Here is a 22111-nt window from a genome sequence, read left to right as displayed (position 1 = left end):
CGCAATACGCATTTTCGAGTAACATTTCTTTTAGTCTCTAGCATAATTAGATGTGATCTTTAATAAATAAATTATTTACACTATAACTATTATATTCGCTATCAAATTATCGTGAGATGTGCTAAGACAAAGAGTTAATAATTATAATGCATGTCGAATGTGCTGATATGGATATAGGTGCATGATCCTATGAAATTTGCCGACTTCCGCTGCTTTTGTCGGAAACATGGCGGCGCACAGCAGTTTGACGGCTCTGTTTCCCATTCAGAGCCAGTTAGACTACGACCTGGAAGACGCAGTTACACAAGAAAAGAAGGAGAATCTGGTATATCAGTATTTACGAAAGTTGGACGAAAATGAAGATTTGAAGATTCCTGATTTTGAAAAAGGTTAGTGTGTATATTATTCATATCAGCTAGCGAATTTTATTTTGGGTGGAGCTCGTGTGTGTGTGTGTGTGTGTGTGTGTGTGTGTGTGTGTGTGTGTGTGTGTGTGTGTGTGTGTCTTGACGTGTCATGTGTCTGACATGTTTTCAAACTTACTATTACAATAAGCAAAGTGGGTGTGCATCATGGGAATTCTGTATTCTTTAGGGTACATGTTGGCCACTATTCTATTGCAATGCATTGTGGGATTTCATCAAAGGACTAGATATTTCCACTATGCTTTTGGACACACGTACATAATGCCCAAACTCCCAAACTACTGCACTATATAGTAAAAGTGGTATGGTTTTGGTCATATGACTTTTTTTCAGAGTCCCAACTGCAGGAATTTGTCTGAAACAAGGACCTGTTTCTTTTAAACATGGGCTATACAAAGTGAATGTCTGCTTATTTCATAACACAATAATATCTGGTGTACTGCAGGGCTGGAGTGGCTAAACACTGAGGGACCTCTGTCTCTGGAAAGGGAATTATCAGGCAAAGTGGTGGTGCTGGACTTCTTCACCTACTGTTGCATCAACTGCATGCACATACTGCCTGATCTGCACCAACTGGAGCAGCTTCACACTGTTAAAGGTACACATTCACATATCTTCAATGTGGGCACCATCACTCTGTGATTACCGCAATGAAAGTTACCTTTCCATTTTGATGGTTAACTCTCTGCAATATAAAAGCATATCAAAAGGAAGTATTAAAATATCAAATTTATGGTAAAATTCCCATTCATATATTCCAACTGGAATGAAATGTTCCCAACCATGCAGGGTTTTTTTTTGTGATTTATGCATTAATATAACCCCATATGTTTGTTATTAAGGCATTTTAATTTTAAAGACAAGACAACTGGCAAAATTCAAGAGTAAGGAAGGAAACAGCACCTCCTTTTTGCCATAAACTCAGCACAGTAGTGAGAATATGTACTGGTGAAGAGTAGAGGTGCTGTTTCCCTCTTCGCATTACCCATGAACTTGTGGGAGGTATTATCAGTTGCATGCCTGGCTATTATAAGGCTCACTCAGATAAGTATTACAGCATGTAATTAATGGCATCATGAATCTGCGTGCTGTTTCATGTTCTCTGTTCAGAACGACATAGATTTTGGACAGTGATAACCAGATTTGCTCATGCCTGTAAAATTAAAAGCCTCTAAAATGAGCTTCCTTTGAGTAGGATGTAAATCACAAAGCCATGTGTAATATTCCTGACTCCCTTTAATATACTATAAATTTCACTTCTGTGTTGTGGAATAACTATACTATTACTTGCACTTATTTTTGTATTACTATTGCACAACAAGGCCACTGACCTAAAAACTTTCTTTTTTACTGCTTCTTCTTTTTTTTACTACACATGAATTATGATGCAAGGTAAGAGAATAAATCAGGTTCATTTTTACATTTAAATTCTACTGACCCCTGTTTTCTTGGACTTGGGCTCAGGGCTGTTCCTTCTCAGTTCCTTCACTCTCCGCTCTGGACATGATGAGCCCTTAAATATCAGAGAGATCATTCATCATGGCTAGACACACTGTTCTGCTGGCACATGGCTTATTATAGCAGCTTTGTGAAAGGTGCTATCTGCTCTAGCTGTCAGTGGTCTATCATTACCCTCTTTGTAAGGAGGAAGTGGGCCAAGCCACACAGTCTTTATCCTGCGTACTGCCATATCTCAAACTTTACAGTGCATGGCTGGCACAGCTTTTCGTACATTCCGTTACCAGTGATCAGAGCATGTACATGTCCCTGCTACCCCCTCCCCTTTTAAACTGACCCTTTTTACTTGGAAATTGTTTTAAAAATTGTGATTGCAGGTTTGTTAATGAATGCCATATCATTGCTGTGACTATACTGATATGTGCCCTGTGGTTAGCTGGGTAGGCGCATGCACAAATTTACATATGTTGCTTTATTCATCTAGGTCAGGGAGATTTCGTGTTGAGAAGAAGGGAAAGAACTTTCTTAGATAGATTTTCCCTCTAATCATGGCTTGTACTCAACTGCTGAGTATAAATAATATTCTGATGGGCATATACACTACCGGTCAAAAGTTTAGAAACACTCTTTGTTTCTTTATTTATCCCCACCCACACACACACATTTTAGAATAATAATAAAGTCATCAAAACTTTGGACTAACACACATGGAACTATGGGAATTATGTTGTGATTAAAAAAAACTAAATAAAATCTAAATATTTTAGCATCTTCATAAGTAGACACCCCTTTTTGTCTAGAATTTTCAGAAATGTATTCTTGGCATTTTCTCAACCAATTTCTTGAGGAATCCCCCTGAGATGCTTTTTAAACTGTATTAAAGGAGTTCCCACCAATGCTGGACACTTATTGGCTGCTTTTCAGAATATTTCGCTCCAAGTCATCCATTTTAAAAAGAAAATATTGTTTTGTAAATAAAATGTTAGTTTTCTAATGATAGAAGTGAATATGTTGGCACAATTAACACCGATTTCAAACCTTTAATCATACACCTTCAGATCAAAAGGTTTTTAAAATCATGAGAAACATTTCAGTCAGATGTCTCCAAACTTTTGACTGGTAGTGTATAAATATATTTTTGTATACATTAGTGGCTGCATTTCACACCCTGAGGACAGAGAATGAAAGAATGTCACTTCTAGTGATAGGAAGGAGAAATTCTCTTGACATTTGGAGCGAGAAGGAACAGCTGAGAGAAATAAAATAAAGTTAATGGAAAATAGCACGTTGGTTGTAATGGGATGCCTGAGGGCTGCAAAGGAACTCAGTGAAACATGTAGCTTCCCACTCATGGGTTTTGCTCTCACATTTGATAACACCCCATTAGAATTATTCACAGACTTCACTGTTCATTGACTATACCGCTGTGTTGTCTAGCATAAATGTTCCCTTAACATTTATCAAAAAAAGTATAGCTTCTCTCTTTTATTATGAAAAGTCTTTATTATTAAGCAAAATATTATATATAAAAAAATGAAATGTTTATATATGATTGACAGCTCAATGATCAGACTAGGATAAAACCAATTCATTTAGAATCTCTTTATCTCCAGTAGGAAATCACTTCCTGGCCATTTGTCAGAACATCTAAACATGAGCAGGTTTAGAATAAAAATAACCCTTAAATGCACAAAGACAAAAGCCATTTTAAAAGGCCGTCAACCAAGGAAACAATTTGACGGCTCAGACAAACAGGATGTATTCGTCCAAAGATTGACTAAGACATCCATCAACACATCACACATCCATGCATTGTTTGATGAAAGTCCTCTATCCAGCCTTGAATATCTTTTTATCTAAAAAGAACAAAAGCAATTTGTTGAGAAAACATCAAAGTAATGCTGCAGTATTTCACTTATCCCTGAGTGAAACTTTTATTTTCCCCACTTGGTCACTACAAGACCTTTTCAAATATTTTGGAGACCCATATTTCTCCCTGTCTGCTTCAATATTTCATATATTAACCTTTCAGACCTACAGGCTTTCATGGGGAAATCTCCTTTTTTCCTTCACCTACTTTAGTAAGAGAAGTGCACTTTGCTGCAGGGATCTGAATAAGCAATTGACAAAAGCTCAAATCTTATTTTCTTTATAAATTGTAGCTTTTGGCTGTTTGATAGTGATGGTGTTGTGCAGGCTAGCAGTAGCTACACTACCTGGATATATTAGCCAGGAAAAGAGAGGAAGGAGTTTAAAACCTTTTTAACAGTTTTACCTGAGGACACACTGAGGTTAAAGAGAGGAAGGTTTGATTGCCTGCTGTGTCCTGTTCTCGTTCCAGGACCCCTGAGGAAACAGTTGGCCCCAGGTCAACAACAGGGTCAAACTTTGGACGAGTCATAGTATGATTTGAACATCCAAATGATCAGAAACTGTAATTTATACTTCTTCACTTTCCTCTTCTCTTCTCTCTTAGATGGCCTGGTTGTGGTAGGTGTTCACTCTGCTAAGTTTCCCAACGAGAAGGTTTCGCAGAACATCTGCAGTGCTGTGTTGAGGTACGGCATCACTCACCCAGTAGTGAACGACAGTGATGCTCGGCTGTGGAACGAGTTGGAAGTGTCTTGCTGGCCCACCCTGGTGATTCTGGGGCCCAGGGGAAATCTACTGTTCTCTCTGGTGGGTGAAGGACATCGAGAACGCCTCTTCCTGTTCACTGCTGGTGCTCTCAAGCACTATGGACAGCAGGGTTTGCTCAAAGACCATGCTGTGGAAAAAAAGCTCTTGAAGGATTCCTTACCACCTTCCATCCTGTCATTTCCAGGAAAAGTGGCAGTGGATCCCAAAAGCAAGAACCTGGCCATTGCAGATACAGGACACCACAGGGTTCTGGTGGTGACCAGTACTGGAAATGTCCTATACTGTGTAGGGGGTAAGAACTGTTGAACTGTTTCTCTTCACTGATTCAACGACAACTTTTACGTAACTGATGTTTGAGAACAGGCAGGCTGCTGTACAGAAACATGTTTAATCTCCTTTCTCTTCTTTTTTTATTATGGCAGGGCCTGAAAGTGGAAAGCAGGATGGGGACCTGTCTAAGGCGAGGTTTAATTCTCCTCAAGGAATATTCATGAAGGGAGATACTGTGTACGTGGCTGACACTGAGAATCACCTCATCAGGAAGGTAAATGGATAATGAGCTCTGTACTGCAGCTGCAGGCTTTGACCTACTTCTCTCACTGCAGCAGATCTGTCATGCTGTGTTGTATGTGTTTTTTTTTTTTTGTTTTTTTTTTTCTCTTTCATCAGATTGACCTTTCCGAAAGAAGAGTTACAACTTTAGCTGGCACCGGCATTCAAGGCACAGACAAAGTGGGTGGAGCAATGGGACTCCAGCAGCCAATCAGCTCCCCCTGGGACATAGTCCTCGGCACAGCAGGTGAGGATTTTACCAAACATTCTGTTTGGAGGAATTGCTAGATCAGTGGCTATTAAGGTTCTGAGCAAGAGATCAGAAGGGTGACTGTTCAAGTCCCAGGACTGTCAGAGAGCAAACTACTCAGATTTGTAAACAGAATTTGATGTAAATAGAATAAAATGTACATCTATCTTCTCCCTCTGACACATACTACAGAGGTTATTAAATCAGTCCCTCCAGGGTTTAGAGATTTTGCGATTGCAGAAATGATCGCAAAATCAAGGAAATGCTGTAATATTTGGAGGAGCTCGCAATTTTTTTCAAAATTACATCAGATTTTCCACAGATTTGGGCCAAGACGCTTCATGTGACATCACAACACTCATTCGAACACGAGTAGAGCTAAAAGGTCTCATTTACCAACAAACTTCACTGCAAATGACCGTGCAGAACAGTTTCGTGCATCTGCAATTTCGCCCATTCAAGTAGTTTTCAAGGAAATCACAAAAAACTCTGCAAGTTGCATCACAAATTTTGAAAAAACAGCAGCAAAATCAAGCATTTTTGGCCTCAACAATCACAAAAAAAACTTCTCGATACTCTGTATGGACTGTTGAATCTTATCTGATATTAAAATTGTGCGAGATCCCAGCTGTAGTGACAGATTTTTCCAATTTTTTTCCTTGGTAATCCCTTAGTCATCAAAGCCCCCACTTTGATGAAACAAAACAAAACACCACATATGGTGTTCAGACTATGGTGATCTGAACACCATAGATGGTTAGTACACTCAGGTTGCCACCACACTATGATTAGACTGTGATTAGATCAGTGGAGTTAAAGTTGAATTATACATACCCCATACCATATCTAATACCAGCCTGAAATTAGGGCATGTTTTGCTGATCATCAGGAAGGGCAAATCACTTGTCCTGTAGTGTAGGCGAGGCTATTCCCCACTCGCCACATTAGCACTTGTGAGACACCGGTTCAGAATCGGATTCGATATGCCATAGTTTCCACTGATAACACAGATCTGATATCAGTATGATTTAAAAAAAAAAAAAAATTATATATATATAAATACAATGGGTTTGGTGCATGATTGCAATCTGTACTAGCAATATGGATACAGTCATTTAATGTGTATTGTTTTCAATACTTACGTGGACTTTCATGTAGCCTACTGCACATAATCATAAAAAAAATTCCATATGTATTTAGTATTGTGGTGTTTTTAAACATATAATTCTAAATGACTATTCATCAAGCCTTCAGAGTAGACAGTAAGGCAGGGGGCTTCAGTCTTCTCCACAATGGGCTGGTGTGACTGCAGGCTTTCATTATAGCCAAATTGGAGGCACGCTTGAAAGTTGATTGGAGACGAAGATGAAATGATTAAACAAGTGAAATCAGGTGTGGCTCCTGGTTGGTTGGAATGAAAGCCTGTAGCCACGCCAGCCCTTTCTGGATAAGAGTGAAGACCCCTGCAGTGAATGTTCCATGCAACTTCCCAAATGTTTCCATGTAACTTGATTTCTGTTATTGTTTGTTTTTCTTCTTACTTTTCTCCTTGTACAGACGGGTGTATTCGATTTCTCTTTTTCCCCACTAATTTACTTTATTGTATTACAAACCTTTTTGCTTTATTGGCAAGACAGATAGCAAATAAACCTGCTCTCTTCAGTCTCCCGTGATCGAGTGTGTTGGTGCCTTATGAGGTGATGGTCACATGGTGGGTAGTCATGTCTTTTTCCTCCTGCATACACCACCCAAAGTTCATGTGAGGGGATCGTGAGGAAATTTGAGGTAACAGGGTGAAGAGGTCATTGGAACGCACAGCCTTGCTCTTGCTTCCGCTGCTTTAACGTTTCTTTTCCTTTGTATAGCCTTTCCTTGCATAGGAATTATAGTCACTTAATCTTTTTCTCTCTGTATTACTCATGAAATTTAATGTCTCATATAAAGCCTGAGTTTATTATTCTGCCAGGAGCAATTTTATTTTACTTTATGATCTTTTTATTAATCTTATTCACCACAAGATTGTCTTTCTATCAGTCCCATCAGCCTCCTAATCACAGTTCCCTTTTGAAGTTCTTGGAAGTTCTCTCTGTACCTCTGGTTGTTGATACCATATTTGTCTTTCATGCTGCTTTATTGTTGAGTGTAGCTGGTCAAAGTGGACCTTTGTTCTTATAGAATGGACTCTTGTTGTTTGGAGCAACCCATGAGTAAACAGCCATGTCTGCTGGTTACTAGCAGCAGATATTAAGATGAATGTGTTGTCTGGGCTGAGCTCCGAACATGATAAGATCAAAAATGCTCTTGAGTGACCTCTGGCTTCAAACAGAACCTGCCGCACTTGAAGGATTGTAGCAACGTTCTTGAAAAAACTGCTTGATTTATTTGGCTCGTCTAACTGCCTCACATAGTATTTTATAGCTTTTTGTCAGGCAACTAATCTTATGGCCTTGAACGCAAAGCTTTTACTGCTTTTAATTGTGAGCTAGCATTTTTTTCCTTTAGCATTTACTTTAGAAAACCAAATGACAAGCAGAATCTATGATATGGAATGTCATTTGATCCCCTATAGGTCTGGAGTCATTGTTGTGGAATGAGATGAAATCACCAATGCATCTGAAAATGCACCTTGTGCTTTTGAAGTAGTCAGAAATCTCTTGGCATTTGTGTTTGTCATGCTGTTTTCCAGATAATGATTATGCAATGGGTCAGAAGCCTTTGCAGTCTTCTACGATTGTGATGAGTTTGTGTCTGTGGGACTGTTTGGAGCGCATTCTTGGCCCCTTCGCTCATTCCCTCTCCTCAGTCAGCTGCTTCTTTGCTTCAATCTGACCTTTAGGACACACAGCATCTGTCCTTCACTGTTTGTCACTTTGCATGTTGAATGGTCATTTCAAACATAGTGCAGTGAAAAATGTTCCAAATGTACTCAGACATGTTTAGTGTGTGAAGTCTGATTCCTTTAGTCATAATCAAACGTTTGCTGCATGGTTTCTAAAACTGTTTTGCATATGGTTTGAACAAAAGCGCTGTATAAAAACAGTAGTAGTGGCCATCTTGAAATCAGAATCACTTTCCTTCTCAACTCATAGTATTAGACATTGGTCAGACTTGTATATTAGCATTTATACCACTGTTCTGTTGAACTCTAAATTATTCTTTAACAGCAGCTCTGATAATGTATTAGAATGATCTGAGCTATTATCATTTCTGTAGTAGCAGGGAAATGGCAGACACTCCAGAAAGTCCAATAGTAAACATTAAAAAGTTTTAACAAAAAGTTGTGTAATTGTTGATAGTGACGTTTATAATTGTGTAATTGTTGATAGTGACGTGATTGGCTGCATTTAGAGTAAATTGTCATTTCATTTCTTGTGTAACTATTGCTTTAAGCACATAAATCTTAAAAGCTTTCTTGAAGCCCATGAGACTGAATTTAAACCTGATTGTTTATTCAGTATATGTTTTCATAATTTAGGATTCTATGTAAAACCTCCTTCAGTAGTGGTACAATATTATTGCTGTTGTCATTTAATTTAATACGTACTACTAAGTTTGAAGTTGATGGATTTCTGCATTTAAGGTCTGGAGTCATCATTTGGTCCACCCCATAGATGTCTTGCATCCTTACCTTTTATCCTTTTCTAATTATTTTAAAAGCTGCATGTAGAACGATTTAATCTCAGACCATCGGTTCCTCTCTCAATGTTCCGTTGCCATTAATGCATGTATCTGGGCTTTGGGCCAGCTGAAATTGTCTCAGATAAACAGCACCATTAGCTGGCTATTGTTAGACATGAGTGCAATGGTCCTCATTGTCCATTCCTCTCATATAAAACACACACACACACACACACACACACACACACGGTGTGGACCTGAACACGGATGCTGTTGAATAAGGTCTAATTGGAGTGTGAGTGCTTTAGTGAATGACTGTAGAGACTGAATGCTGTTCATGTTGGGAAGTGCAAAACATGTGCACACACTGTTACACTCGCAACGTGTTGACGTACACAAACGCTAATAGTATAGTACTGAACACAGCCTAAATAATAGAACTCACTTGTGTGCGCTGTTGTCTGTGTAATTACTCCCCATTTCCGACAGTGACTTGAAGGTCAGTTTTTGACCGGTGGAGTCTAATTCTTGTTTTAAGAATTCTAAAGGATCTGCTTTAAAAAGAGCAATTTGTTTGAAATTCTCTAAAGAAGACAGATCAGTCAACTCTCTAGACAAAAATAAGAGACAATGGTTAATAGCACTATTATGAGATAAGTATCAACTAGAGTGTGTGTGTGTGTGTGTGTGTGTGTGTGTGTGTGTGTGTGTGTGTGTGTGTGTGTGTGTGTGTAATCACAGGTGGCACAAAGGATAACGTGTTGTGGATTGCAATGGCAGGGACACATCAAATCTGGGCTCTGTTCCTAGAAGATGGGAAGCTGCCCAAAGGAAGGTAAGCTGTTCCCTGTCTGTCGACTAGGGACATGGCCACACACACACACACACACACACACACACACACACACACACACACACACGCGGCACCAGTATGATGCTATTCTCAAGGGTACAGCATGCTGTGCTATAAGCTGTGATTTATTTTTACTTGAATTAAGCTAATTCTCCTCAAATGTGGTAGTAAACATACACATTTAGATATTATTTTTGTCTTTCATTTTTAACTTCTAATGTGTGATTTTACATATTTCATATTCAATGATGAGAGGCAAAAGTTTCCATTCCGCATAATTTAATAATGTGGGGGGGTGGTCCTCTATTTTACATTTCCAAAATTTTAAAAGTGTGGAGACTTTTTTGAAAAAACTGAAAAGTTAAAAAATAACGGTTAATTTTTGTTAGTTATTTTATGTACGGATTGTTAGATCTAGAATCCACCTGCTCTAAATCATACAGAGAATAGTAGTGCTATAACATAACATTTATTTGAATTAATTATTATAATATAGTTATTGGAGAGAGAGAGAGAGAGTCTCCACGAGTCCTTAAAAAGTCTTAAAATGTCTTAAATTACTTAATGTAAAAATAAGGCTGTAATTAGCATTAAAATGTCTTAAATTCGCGCTTCTAAGGTCTTAAAAATGATTTAGATGTTATTTTGGCTCGGTGCTGTTTGAGATGGTAAACCCGTGTGACTGTGTTGCACTCAGACTGTGTGTGCGGCTCAGTGTTTTAGAGCGGCTGGGTTCACAGTAACTGCCGCTCCACACCAACTATATCTCGGTCTGTGCTGTGAGTTTGAGTCGCTTGTGCATTTAGATACAACACACACCAGATTCACTTTGGTTTTACATTCGTGTAATCTCAAGCATTTTTGTGGGCAGAGGTTTACAGCATTTCACCTGATTGGTAATGAGAAGTGAATTTTAAAAAAATATATATATATGTTACTATTTGTACCCAAATAAAAATTATTATTATTCAGTGCAATACTAATGTTACAAAATAGCAAAGATTTATATATATATATATATATATATAATATATATTTTATTCTTTACAAAAATGTCTGTATATTTATAACACTACTTGTTACATTACCCTGGCATTAAATTACTAAAAAAAAATCCGTAAACACTACGGGTTGCTGCGAGGGGGTTTCTAATACAGCTGCTGAGGGAGTGATGGTAAATTTGACAACTTTTTCTCTTCTGACTGCCGTAATCCATCTCTATTTTTTTTTTCCTCTCTTGGAAAGTCATGGGAAAGAAATACTTTTTACTTTTTTTTTTTTTTTTTTTTTTTTTTTTTTTTTTTTTTTTTTTTTTTTAAAAACACTTTCGCTGTTTGAGCAAATGGTAATACAAAAAGGATATTTGCTGTGGTCTCCCATATCCGTCTATAGAAGTTTACCCTGCTATAGTTTACTTAAACACAGAAATGGATGTATACGCACACAAACAATCCATTATAGCTCAAGTATTGTGTAGCATGATTGAAGTGACGTGCAGGTCTGAAATCTTTTTTTGGAAATGTTTTGAATACGGAATTAAACAGTATTAAATTTGAAGTGCTGATACCTGCAGATACATGAGAGAGAGCGCGCGCAAATGATGAGAGAGAGGCGTGCGTGTGTGAATTACGGCGTCTGTCTACTAATAATGAAGCTGAGTTTAACTGTATGTTACTATGGTTACAGTTGTTTATAGGCAGCGCATTAACTAATTTTTTTTTATTATTATTTATTTTTTTAAAATTCATAAATTTTAACGCACACCTTCCAGCCAATCAGAATAGAGTATTCCGACAGACCATGGTATAAACAAGGTATCTTATAAGGTAACTGATTTCACTTCATTCTTTAACAGCTGTGTAACCTATAGGCATTATACTTCTGAGAAACTGAATATAGTCAATCATTCAATAAGTCAATCATTTCATCCTAAGGGTATGCCAACATTTGCAATTTGACGTATTCTTGGAATGTTTTGAAAATGACTAAAGACCAATTTTGTGCACGCGCTGTAATAAAGCATCCACACTAATCTTTTATTTTCCTCATTATGTGATTGCAGTGAGTATAAAAAGGGCGAGTGTGTGCGCTTTGCCGGCAGTGGGAATGAGGAGAACAGGAATAACGCGTACCCTGTTAGAGCTGGCCTGGCTCAGCCGTCGGGTCTGACCTCTGCTACTGAAGAGCCATGGAGTTGCCTGTTCATCGCCGACAGTGAGAGCAGCACCATCCGTAGCCTTTCTCTGAGCGACGGAGCTGTCAAGCATGTAGTCGGAGGGGAGAGGGACCCCCTGGTGAGATTTATTTTCAGCTTTCAAAGTACCTCTGTGTGATCTCTAAAAAGTGCTTGCCAAAGTTTGTGTATCCTGATCAAATTCAAACTGAACAATATCAAGGGCCTGTAGTGCTGCTGCAAAGGAAAAGGTTGTATCTGAGATCATTTAGAGCCACATTCCTGTGAAGTGGAGCTTACACACTTGGATTGAGCATCATTAGAAAGGGGATTGAAGTTTTGCTCTGGGCTGCTGAGCAGTGCGATCTCTTCGCTCCTTTCTCAACCCTAATCAGCAGTGCTTCGCGCACTCTGTCCTGCAGCACGCTGTGGTTTTTTGCCCTGAGAAAAAAGGCCCACTTGTTCCCAGTAACACAGAGGTGGTTTTATTAAAGGGAAAAAAAAAAGATAAAGATTTACAGTTTTTGTGGCTTCATGAATTATAGAGTACAAAGTAATGTAACATACTGTGTTAAATTCTGACAGGCGGGAATGCAAATCTTCCAGAGTGCTCTCGAACACAAAGACATGTTTAATAAATGAGGTCAGAAGCAATCATGATCATGCACTGAGCTGAGACAACCTAGTGGGGAAAGTACTTATTTCAATTCAACCCCGAAATGAAGACGTTTTCAGATCTGTGTCATTTCCATCTCATGGTTTGTGTTTTCCTGAGAATTAGAATGGATCTGATTGCTCTGTTTGCTAGTTAGATTTGAGTGTAATTGTTCTTTCCTGCCTTGTTAGAGGACTTGATTGGGGAATTAGACGCGACTAACTGTGACTCCCGTGGAGTGACATGACAGAACAAGCTTGTTTCTAATTTACCCATACTGCAGCATGAGTTCAATGATCTGTAATTGTCTTGAGTGCATGAAATGATGTATGAATGATTCTGTAATAGTAAGTCAATAAAAGGCAAGCATTCAGCAGACCAAGCAGATCCAATGAAATAGTCCTCCAAAACAGACAGGGGGAAAAATTAATTTCATGAAGCTGAGTTAAAGGTCAGTTTGTTCAAGGTTGCTGCAAATAAAAAGACAATTATGGATGCGTGAGCTTTTTTTTTTAAAGCTAATCAAGTAAACCAGCTCCATTTATACCTAGTTTAAAAAAAAAATTATTATAGATAGAAAAGATTTATATGATGTTGGATTTAATTAAAGCTTCAGTTATGAAGCAAGTTTCCATCCAGAACAAATAAACAAATATTTCTTTCTTCTAAATGAAACATTGAAATTTAATTCATTAAATAATTTTTTTCTTTTACCTGACCACCAAAATGAGTAAAATTTCAACATGAAATAACTTGAGAAATCCTATGTCTGAGTGTTTGCCCAGTACTCGCTATTTGGGGAAGTGCTTTGTCGCGCCTCGTTTACACAAATGGTGCCATTACTCAGCTGAAGGAATAATGAGCTGATAAAGATTGATGTATAAGGGCCATTGTATTTGCTTGGTTTCTTTGTATTGAAAACGACACAGTGTAAGGTTTTGAAATTTGTCCCTCTTTGAAAGTTTCTTGCAGAAGAAAGTTAACGTGGGCTGTGTCCCAAACTGCACAATGCACACTAAACCGTATACCCAAGTAATAATGACACAAATGATGTAGTGACTATTATACTATTTAGTATGGTAGTATGCAGTTAAGGATGCAGCCCAAGTATTTGTGAATTGCAACAAATAAATGATTTAACTGTTCAACAAGAAAAAAGCTGAAACTCCATCAGTCTTGAATCCTTTTTATAATGTAATCTCTCGCTCTCTCTCTAGCGCACGCTCTCAATTGGCTGTGGCTCCTGCCAGTAACTGTGTAGCTGGACTTATTTTGTGTCTGAAGTTAGGAGTGATAATGTTTGAGATGTCTGAGTTGGAGTATGATGTATGCATATCATTTTGTTCCGACACCCCGACACAGCACTCGCTGTGAATTATGACTGTTACTCGACCTTAGTGGTTACTCGACCTTAGTGCAGCTTTTGATACTATAGATCACACTATTCTCCTTGATAGATTAGAAAATGTTGTTGGTATTAAGGGAACAGTCCTCTCCTGGCTCAGGTCTTATCTGACCGATCGTTATCAGTTCGTAGATGTAAATGGTGAATTCTCCATGCGTACTGAGGTTACTTTTGGAGTTCCACAGGGTTCTGTTTTAGGCCCACTGCTCTTTACTTTATATATGCTACCCCTAGGTCAAATTATTCGTAAACATGGAATTAGCTTCCACTGTTATGCTGATGATACACAGTTGTATGTTTCAGCGAAGCCAGAGGACAGACAGAAGCTTAGTAAAGCTGAGGATTGTGTAAAGGACATTAGACATTGGATGTTAACTAACTTCCTTCTACTTAATTCTGATAAAACAGAAATACTTTTATTAGGCCCACGTGTAGCTAGAAGTAATCTTTCTGATCACATGGTTACTCTGGATGGTCTTTCTGTTTCATCATGTGCAGCAGTTAAAGACCTTGGAGTGATTATTGACTCCAGCCTATCATTTGATGCTCATGTAGATAATATTACTAGGATAGCCTTCTTTCATCTCAGAAATATTTCTAAAATAAGAAACATATTGTCACTACATGATGCGGAAATACTAGTTCATGCATTCGTCACCTCTAGATTAGATTACTGTAATGCCTTACTGTCTGGATGTTCCAGTAGGAATATAAATAAGCTCCAGTTAGTCCAGAATGCAGCTGCTAGAGTCCTAACTAGAACTAGAAGGTACGACCATATCACACCGATATTATCAATACTGCATTGGCTCCCAGTAAAATCTCGCATTAACTATAAAATACTTTTATTAACCTATAAAGCACTAAATGGTCTCGCGCCACAATATCTAAGCGACCTTTTGGTTTTATATAATACGCCACGCCTACTTAGATCAAAAGATGCAGGCTATTTGACGGTACCTCGAATAGTGAAGGCTACAGCAGGGGGAAGAGCTTTCTCTTATAGAGCCCCACAGTTATGGAACAGTCTTCCTATTAGTGTTCGGGACTCAGACACAGTCTCAGTGTTTAAGTCTAGGCTTAAAACGTATTTGTTTACTCAAGCCTACCCTGACTAGATTCTGTTCTACTACTTCGCAGTCATAATAATCTTTTTTCTCCCTCTCTCCTTTCGCCGAGCCCCACATGAATTTATGGAGATACTAGAGATCCAGATCCTTTCTGCCTCTGGATGGAGCTCAAATCTTCTCTAATTCCAGACTGCTGGGACTACGGCTGCTCCTAAGGCCATACAGACTTCATATAAATCCATAATGAACTTTTTCACACTATCTGTTGTTACCCAGATGAGGATGGGTTCCCTTCTGAGTCGGGTTCCTCTCAAGGTTTCTTCCTCTTAAAACATCTTAGGGAGTTTTTCCTTGCCACCGTCGCCACTCAGTGGCTTGCTCAGTTGGGATAAATTCGCACCTTTAATATCTGTATACCATGTTGATATTTCTGTAAAGCTGCTTTGAGACAATGTCTATTGTAAAAAGCGCTATACAAATAAAATAAAATTAAAAAAAAAATTGATTGTCACGGTGACTCGCAGCAGCTCAGGAACATGTTTTAGAGAGAATTTTTTTTCTCTTCTGACTCAATCATGTTTGTTTTTCCACTTTTAAAGAAAGTGAAAAATCCTATGCACTGAAGCTTTATTGCTCTAGTAAGCTGAAGGACAGTAGCACAGCCCACCAGTCTCAACTGTTTGCGTTTTCTCTTTGTTTGAACAGAATCTATTTGCCTTTGGAGATGTGGATGGAAAGGGGGTGGATGCTAAGCTCCAGCACCCTTTAGGAGTGGCCTGGGATGCCAGTAAGAGCCTGCTCTATGTGGCAGACTCCTACAATCACAAGGTTGTTGTTTTTTAATTCTCAAAAGCATATATTTTTTTACTTTATGTAATTTTTAGTGGAAGGAGTGCTCACTGTTCACATTTGTCATGCAGCATCTAGACACCCAGTCTTCTTAAAAATATTAAAGCATGACTTCCCATTCTAGATCAAAGTTGTGGACCCTAAAACTAAGCAGTGCAGGGTGCTGGCAGGCACTGGGGAACCAAGCAACGTATTTGGCCCGAGCTTTGCAGAGACTGGTTTCAATGAGCCTGGGGGTCTCTGTGTGGCCGAGGGGGACACGCTGCTCTACATAGCAGACACGAACAACCATCACATCAAAGTGATGGACTTGGAGACCAAAACAGTGTCCATGGTCTGTGTGTGTCTTGTTTGTAATCTCTGAAGATAGTTAATGTCCTCTTGCAAACACAGAATCCCTAACCTTTCCCTTCTCTCTACCTCCTTTTTATTCATTCAGTTCCCCATTTCAGTGGTAGAAGTTGATTCTTCCTTTGCACCCGCTGCTTCAACTGCAGCAATTGTAAAGGTTCCAAAGCTCCCGAAGTCAGCTCCAGTGCTCAACATGCCTATGCTGCCTGTGTCAGCAGGGCAGGTCATCGATATCCACCTCAGCCTGACTCTGCCTGCTGGAACCAAACTGACCAAAGATGCGCCCAGCTTCTGGAGTCTCTCTGCTGAAGGTACTGAATTGTTGACTGAGTTGAGTTTGCAGGAAATAAGGATTTCAAAATCATATACACTTACCGGCCACTTTAATAGGACACCAGTACACCTGCTCATTCATGCAGTTGTCCAATCAGCCAACAATCTGACAGCAGTGCAATGCATTGTTTAATCATACAGATACAGGTCAAGAGCTTCAGTTAACGTTCACATTAAACATCAGAATAGGGAAAAAATGTGATCTCAGGGACTTTTTGACTATGGCATGGTCATTGGTGCCGGAAGGGTTGATTTAAGTATTTCAAAACCTGCTGATCTCTAGAGTTTGCACAGAGGGCAGCTGTGGCTCAGGTTGTAGAGGGGGTTGTCCAGTAATCAAAGTCGGACCAGTGGTGGTTCGATCCTCCACATGTCTAAGTGTCCTTGGGCAAGACACTGAACCCAAAGTTACTCCCGATGGCAGGCTAGTGCCTTGCATGGAAACTGCTGCCGTGGGTGAAGGGGAAACATTTGTAAAGCGCTTTGTAGAAATGCTAAGGTTAAAAGGTGCTATATAAGTGCTGGGGGAAAAAAAGAATGGTGCAAAAAACAAAAAACATCCAGTGTTCCCGTGAACAGCAGTTCTGCTGTAGTCCATCCATGTCACAGTTTGATGTTTTGTGCGCTATTAGGATGCTTTTCTGCTCCATCCTGCACTCGTCAACAAAGCGTTTCCACCCACAGAAGTGCCACCCACTGTAAGTTGCTCTAGACAAGGATGTCTGCCAAAGGCAGTAAATGTGAATGTAATCTCAGCAAACCAGCCTGTCTGGCACCAACAATCATGGCATGGTGAAAGTCAGAGGGAGGACTGAGAACATTCTGTTGTTCGATTTGAACATTAACTAAAACTGTTCATCGGTATCTGCATGGTTTCATGCATTGCGCTGCTGCCACATGATTGGCCAATTGGATAATTGCATTAATGAGCATATTTCATTAATTAATATTCCTAATAAAGTGGTCAATGAGTGTATATTTGTGTACATGTATATAAAGTAGACTCTGCAGGTCCTTAAAAAGACTTAATGTATCTGAAATGAGATTTAACATGCCGAAAGATTTTGAGCATATTTTTCTCATCTACAGTCCCTTCCAAAAGTATAGGAACAACAAGGCCAAAAATGTTTGCTATACACTGAAGACATTTGGGTTTGCGTGCAAAATAAGAATGATACTATAGATCAGAATTTTAGCTTTTAAATCATGATATTTACATCTGGATGTAAATATGACACCTTTTGATGGCAGACCGTCCAGCTTTTAGGTAAGCAAAAGTATAGGAACTGAGTTTTAAATTAAATAACACTTAAAGCATAAGATGTTTGTTTCAGGGGGTTTCTCCACTTAGTCTTTTCTTCAGGAGTTGGAATGCTGATTAATTGGGTTAAGGTCTGCTGATTGTCTATGCCAGTCAAAAACATTTCTACTTTTTTTCCCCCTGAATAATGGTTTGTTGTGTTGGCAGTGTGTTTTGGATCATTGACTTGCTGCATGATGAAGTAGCTCCCAATTAGATTGGATGCATTTAGATTAGATCCCAATTAGATTGCATTTCTCTGTAAATTGTCAGGCAGTATGTTTCTGTAAACTTCTGAATTCGTTCTGCTGCTACCCTCATGTTACATCATCAATAAAGATTAGTGCGCCTGTTCCAGAAGCAGTCATGCAAGCCCAAGCCATGACATAACCTCCACCGTGCTTGACCAACGAGCTTGTATGTTTTGGATCATGAGTAGATCCTTTCTATTTTCACACTTTAGTCTTTCCATCACTTTGGTAGAGGTTCATCTTGGATCCAGAAAGTTTGAGGCTCATCTCTATATATTTTTGTGAATTCCAATCTGGTCTTCCGATTCTTAGCATGGCCTCTAAATTTCTGCTCTCGGGGTCTTTTTCAAATGGGGAACTATAATGCCTTCACTCCTGCCCTGTGGAGGTTGTTGATGTTATTTTGGGGGTTATTCTTCATGTTTCTGTCATCAATTGCTGCTGTTTTCCTTGGCCAACCTGTTCGATGTCAGGTTGTTAGTACCCCAATGGTTTCTTTCTTTTTCTGGACATCCCAAGTTGTTGTATGTGAATGAATCCATTCAGAATCCCTCTGACAACTACTCACACTCTCTCTCACACACACACACACACACACACACACACACACAGCATAATCCAGGCTCATTTGCATGAAGTAAGGGTGTGCATTAAACAAATGATGTTAGCTTGCTTCTGAAATATCTTTGAATGTGTAATTTAGAGAAAATAGTAAACTTTACTGTCCCACACAGAGACATTTTTCTTGACCTTTCCAATCATCTGCTTTAATCAATATTGGCTCAAGAATAGCAGATGATCTCACTGATTTAAAACCTGTGTCCTCTCACAACTCAGAAGCTGACAGTATTGCTGAAAATATGTGTGTGGGGTTTGTTTATTTATTTATTTTGTAAATCATCTATGGTATGATGTCTATAGAAGGTTTTTAAGTATTTATTTTGCAGTAAAATAAACAATTTCCTCATTTGAATTTTTATATTTGGTATGTCATCACTGCAAACTTACAGTTCATCTTAAATTGCACTAAGTGGAGGGGGGGAGTCATATATAATTTGCTTTGAGGGTACCTGTCGACATCCTGTTCATAGGATTTTTCTCTACATTAACTGTATCCTTGAGATAAGAGATAGTGTCAGATTGAGGCATTGCTGCAAGAGAGTTGGAGTGCTTTGTTCACACATTTTCACCAGGCTGCAGGGACCAGCCGGTCACACTGGGCCCCAGTCCAAGGAAAAATTCACAATTCCTCTGTGATTCGAACACACAAGCACACACTCTCTAGATCTCCCACTTCCACTTCACCTCTCTCTCTTTCTCTCTTTCTCTCTCTCTCTCTCTCACACACACACAATTTGTCACAATGGCGAAGATAAAAGAATCAGTTCAGCTATCAAAGCAACACAGATCTAAACCTAGCTGTTTTAATTCAAGTCCTTAGGTTTCATCAACTGTACATATGTTTACTTAGTGCACATGTAATTGTTCTTATTTTTATAATTCCCTTACTCAGGTGGCTGTAGTTGGAATGGCGAAGGGCCCCTAAGGATTGACATTAGTAGCGTCCGTAATGAGTTTTGTGCCTGCAGGTCTCTGTATGCCCCTTGTTATTTGATGTAATTAAATGACTCCAGTAATTAAATCGGTTTACTTAGTGTTGGAAATACAGTGCAGCTTTCCTATACTTACATTGTGCACTTGTAAAAGTGCAGATAAAATCATGGTACAAAAATCGTGTGTGTGTGTGTTTTTTTCTAATCTGGCTTCATTTCACCCTGTGATCCCATGTGAAACATAAATTGTGTTTTGATGCTTCGCTAATTCAGTTTGACGCTTGTATTACTATCATGCCCTTGGTTCATGGCTAGTAAAACATGCGAGCATGCACGCACACACGTGAATATAGGCACTGACCATTCTTTGGTCAAGATCACATCAGTCAGTTTATTGTTAAAAAAAAAAATTTTTTTAATAAATAAAAGGTGAGAGCAGATGAGCTCCCCAAGTGACAGCATGACTTTTTGCATGCTGAGAGACCTCACCAGCTGCGAGAAAGATTCCACTGTGCTCACACATACGCTCGCACAAACACACGCACACACGGGCGCGCACACACGCACACTACACTCTCAGTAGCCTGTCTTTAAAAGAATCGTCAGGCAGTAATTTTAGGATAATTGCTGTTGACTTGCAGCTGAGTTCAGTGTGTTCCTTCACTCTCCAGGTAATGAATGGTTACTGCAAGGACATTCTGTGACTGGAAGCATTGCTGATCTCTCCCAGCCTCTCTTCATCACCTGCACGATCCCTCCTCATCTGCAGACCCATGACCCCACTCTGACCCTCAATGCCTGGGTCTACTGTTGCCTCTCAGAGGGAGGAGCCTGCATGATGAAGGCTGTGTCGTTCAGACAGCCTCTGCACATTGATTCCACTCGCAAAGAAGGCACTGTACCTGTGACTTTAGCACATGTCTTTTGAAACATGCTTTCGCTTCTTTAGACTTTCTATGATTTGTGCACATTCAGTGTTTACTGGCACCACTTGTAGCAAACAAATACTGTTACACAAGTATGCAAATGCTTACATAAAAAGGTACATATTTACACGCGTATACTAGAATGAATTGACAATGTGGGTGCTTGTCTACTTGAAGCTTATGACTAGAATAACAGTTGCATATATTAGATAATTAGCAGCTCCAGAACAAAGTGCCTTTCTTTCTCAGAAGCGCATATTACCTAACTGCATCGTTCCTGCTTGGCTCAAGGCTGTGTGTAGTCAGGCACTCGGGTCTGTTTTTCTCCACATATCTGATGTAGCTTATCTTTCAGCAGAAAAGCAGCTTCTACCCGCATTATTTTTCAGAAAGTGATCACATATCTAAAACACAAATCTGAAAAGATCAACTCTCAATGGTATAATTTTGCAAGTTTATTTTATATAAAATGTTTAATCTAATGTACTGATTACATAAAAAGCCAGTACATGCTGCCTTTTTTTTGTTGTTTTTTTTTTTTATCATCAGTGTGTGTTTTGAGGCTATATTTTGAACTCTCAACATTATTAGTCATTTTCATTTGTGATTAGAACTATTTAAACCGTCTTAAACTTGACATTAAGCTGCCCATATATATATAACATGTATTTCAATTTGTGTAGCTTTTCAGAAGGAGAAACACAAAAATAAATGGCATTACGTTTCACACGCTTGTTGATGGTTCACAGTTAAGCCCATGGCTCATGTTTTTAAAGTGCTTAAATGACCTTTAATCCAGATTGAAGCTTGGCACCCTCATGGCAGTGGTAAACACAGGAGCAGGTATGTCTAACTGGACCTTTGCATCGCTCAAATTTAGTGTATTTTCTCATTCTCGTCCAAAGGCAGCTGTTTTTCTACACATCTAAATTCTGTACTTTGACTCACTGAAAGAAGTAATATAATAAACATTATTTTAACAATGTGTAAGTGTTCAGCATTTCTGCATCTGTTCACCTGTCTCTTCTCTTTTTATGTATGCTGCTCAGAACAAAACTGCATATCATCTTAAACATAAACGTCTGACATGTTATACCCTAATGATATGCACCTTGCATTAGGAAGAGGACACACTGATTTATAACTTGAGTGTAGCATAGATTACTGAGCATATTCATTATTTATTTAAAACCTGAAATACCGACCGCTCGCGTTACAGGTTTACCCTTGATGGTGTCCTTACAAAGCTTAAAATAGCCATGTGATTTCTTTCATTTTTTTTAAAGGACTACAGTATATAAGATTACATTTTTAATCATTACAAGATATTTTTAGGTTTATTGTGCTTCAAATTACAGTTATAAGCTCACACATCACTAAAACTAAGATCTTTGTCAAGTGTAGTTTGTTAATTTTCTCCTCTGTATTTCTATGTTGATTTCCAGGCTA

At 38.8% G+C, this 22111-nt stretch overlaps 1 protein-coding gene across 2 annotated transcripts; it reads left to right on the top strand.

Moving 5' to 3' along the window:
* The first annotated feature begins 123 nt into the window (after positions 1-123).
* Positions 124-21647, top strand: nhlrc2 (NHL repeat containing 2). Of its 2 annotated transcripts, none has more exons than XM_053640068.1 (11): positions 124-389; positions 871-1023; positions 4360-4815; positions 4946-5067; positions 5193-5322; positions 9685-9778; positions 11859-12090; positions 15805-15927; positions 16073-16282; positions 16388-16610; positions 20408-21647. In XM_053640068.1, the coding sequence occupies exons 1-11, from the start codon at positions 227-229 to the stop codon at positions 20662-20664; spliced, it is 2163 nt and encodes a 720-aa protein (XP_053496043.1). In that variant the 5' UTR covers positions 124-226; the 3' UTR covers positions 20665-21647. The 2 variants fall into 2 exon arrangements, with proteins under 2 accessions (XP_053496043.1, XP_053496044.1); XM_053640069.1 differs by lacking the exon at positions 124-389 and adding an exon at positions 549-727.
* The last annotated feature ends 464 nt before the right edge of the window (positions 21648-22111 follow it).

Source organism: Ictalurus furcatus, chromosome 13 (genome assembly GCF_023375685.1).
Source record: "Ictalurus furcatus strain D&B chromosome 13, Billie_1.0, whole genome shotgun sequence".
NCBI classification, from domain to species: Eukaryota; Metazoa; Chordata; class Actinopteri; order Siluriformes; family Ictaluridae; genus Ictalurus; species Ictalurus furcatus.
The sequence above is the reverse complement of the archived record's forward strand: the minus strand, read 5'-3'. Positions and strand labels throughout refer to the sequence as shown.

Bases quoted from the DNA above. Each gene is read 5' to 3' on its own strand.
- nhlrc2 (XM_053640068.1), top strand. From the start codon at position 227: ATGGCGGCGCACAGCAGTTTGACGGCTCTGTTTCCCATTCAGAGCCAG. The intron at 5,323-9,684 runs GTGAGGATTTTA...GTGTAATCACAG, and splicing joins CATAGTCCTCGGCACAGCAG to GTGGCACAAAGGATAACGTG. The intron at 16,283-16,387 runs GTCTGTGTGTGT...TTATTCATTCAG, and splicing joins AGACCAAAACAGTGTCCATG to TTCCCCATTTCAGTGGTAGA.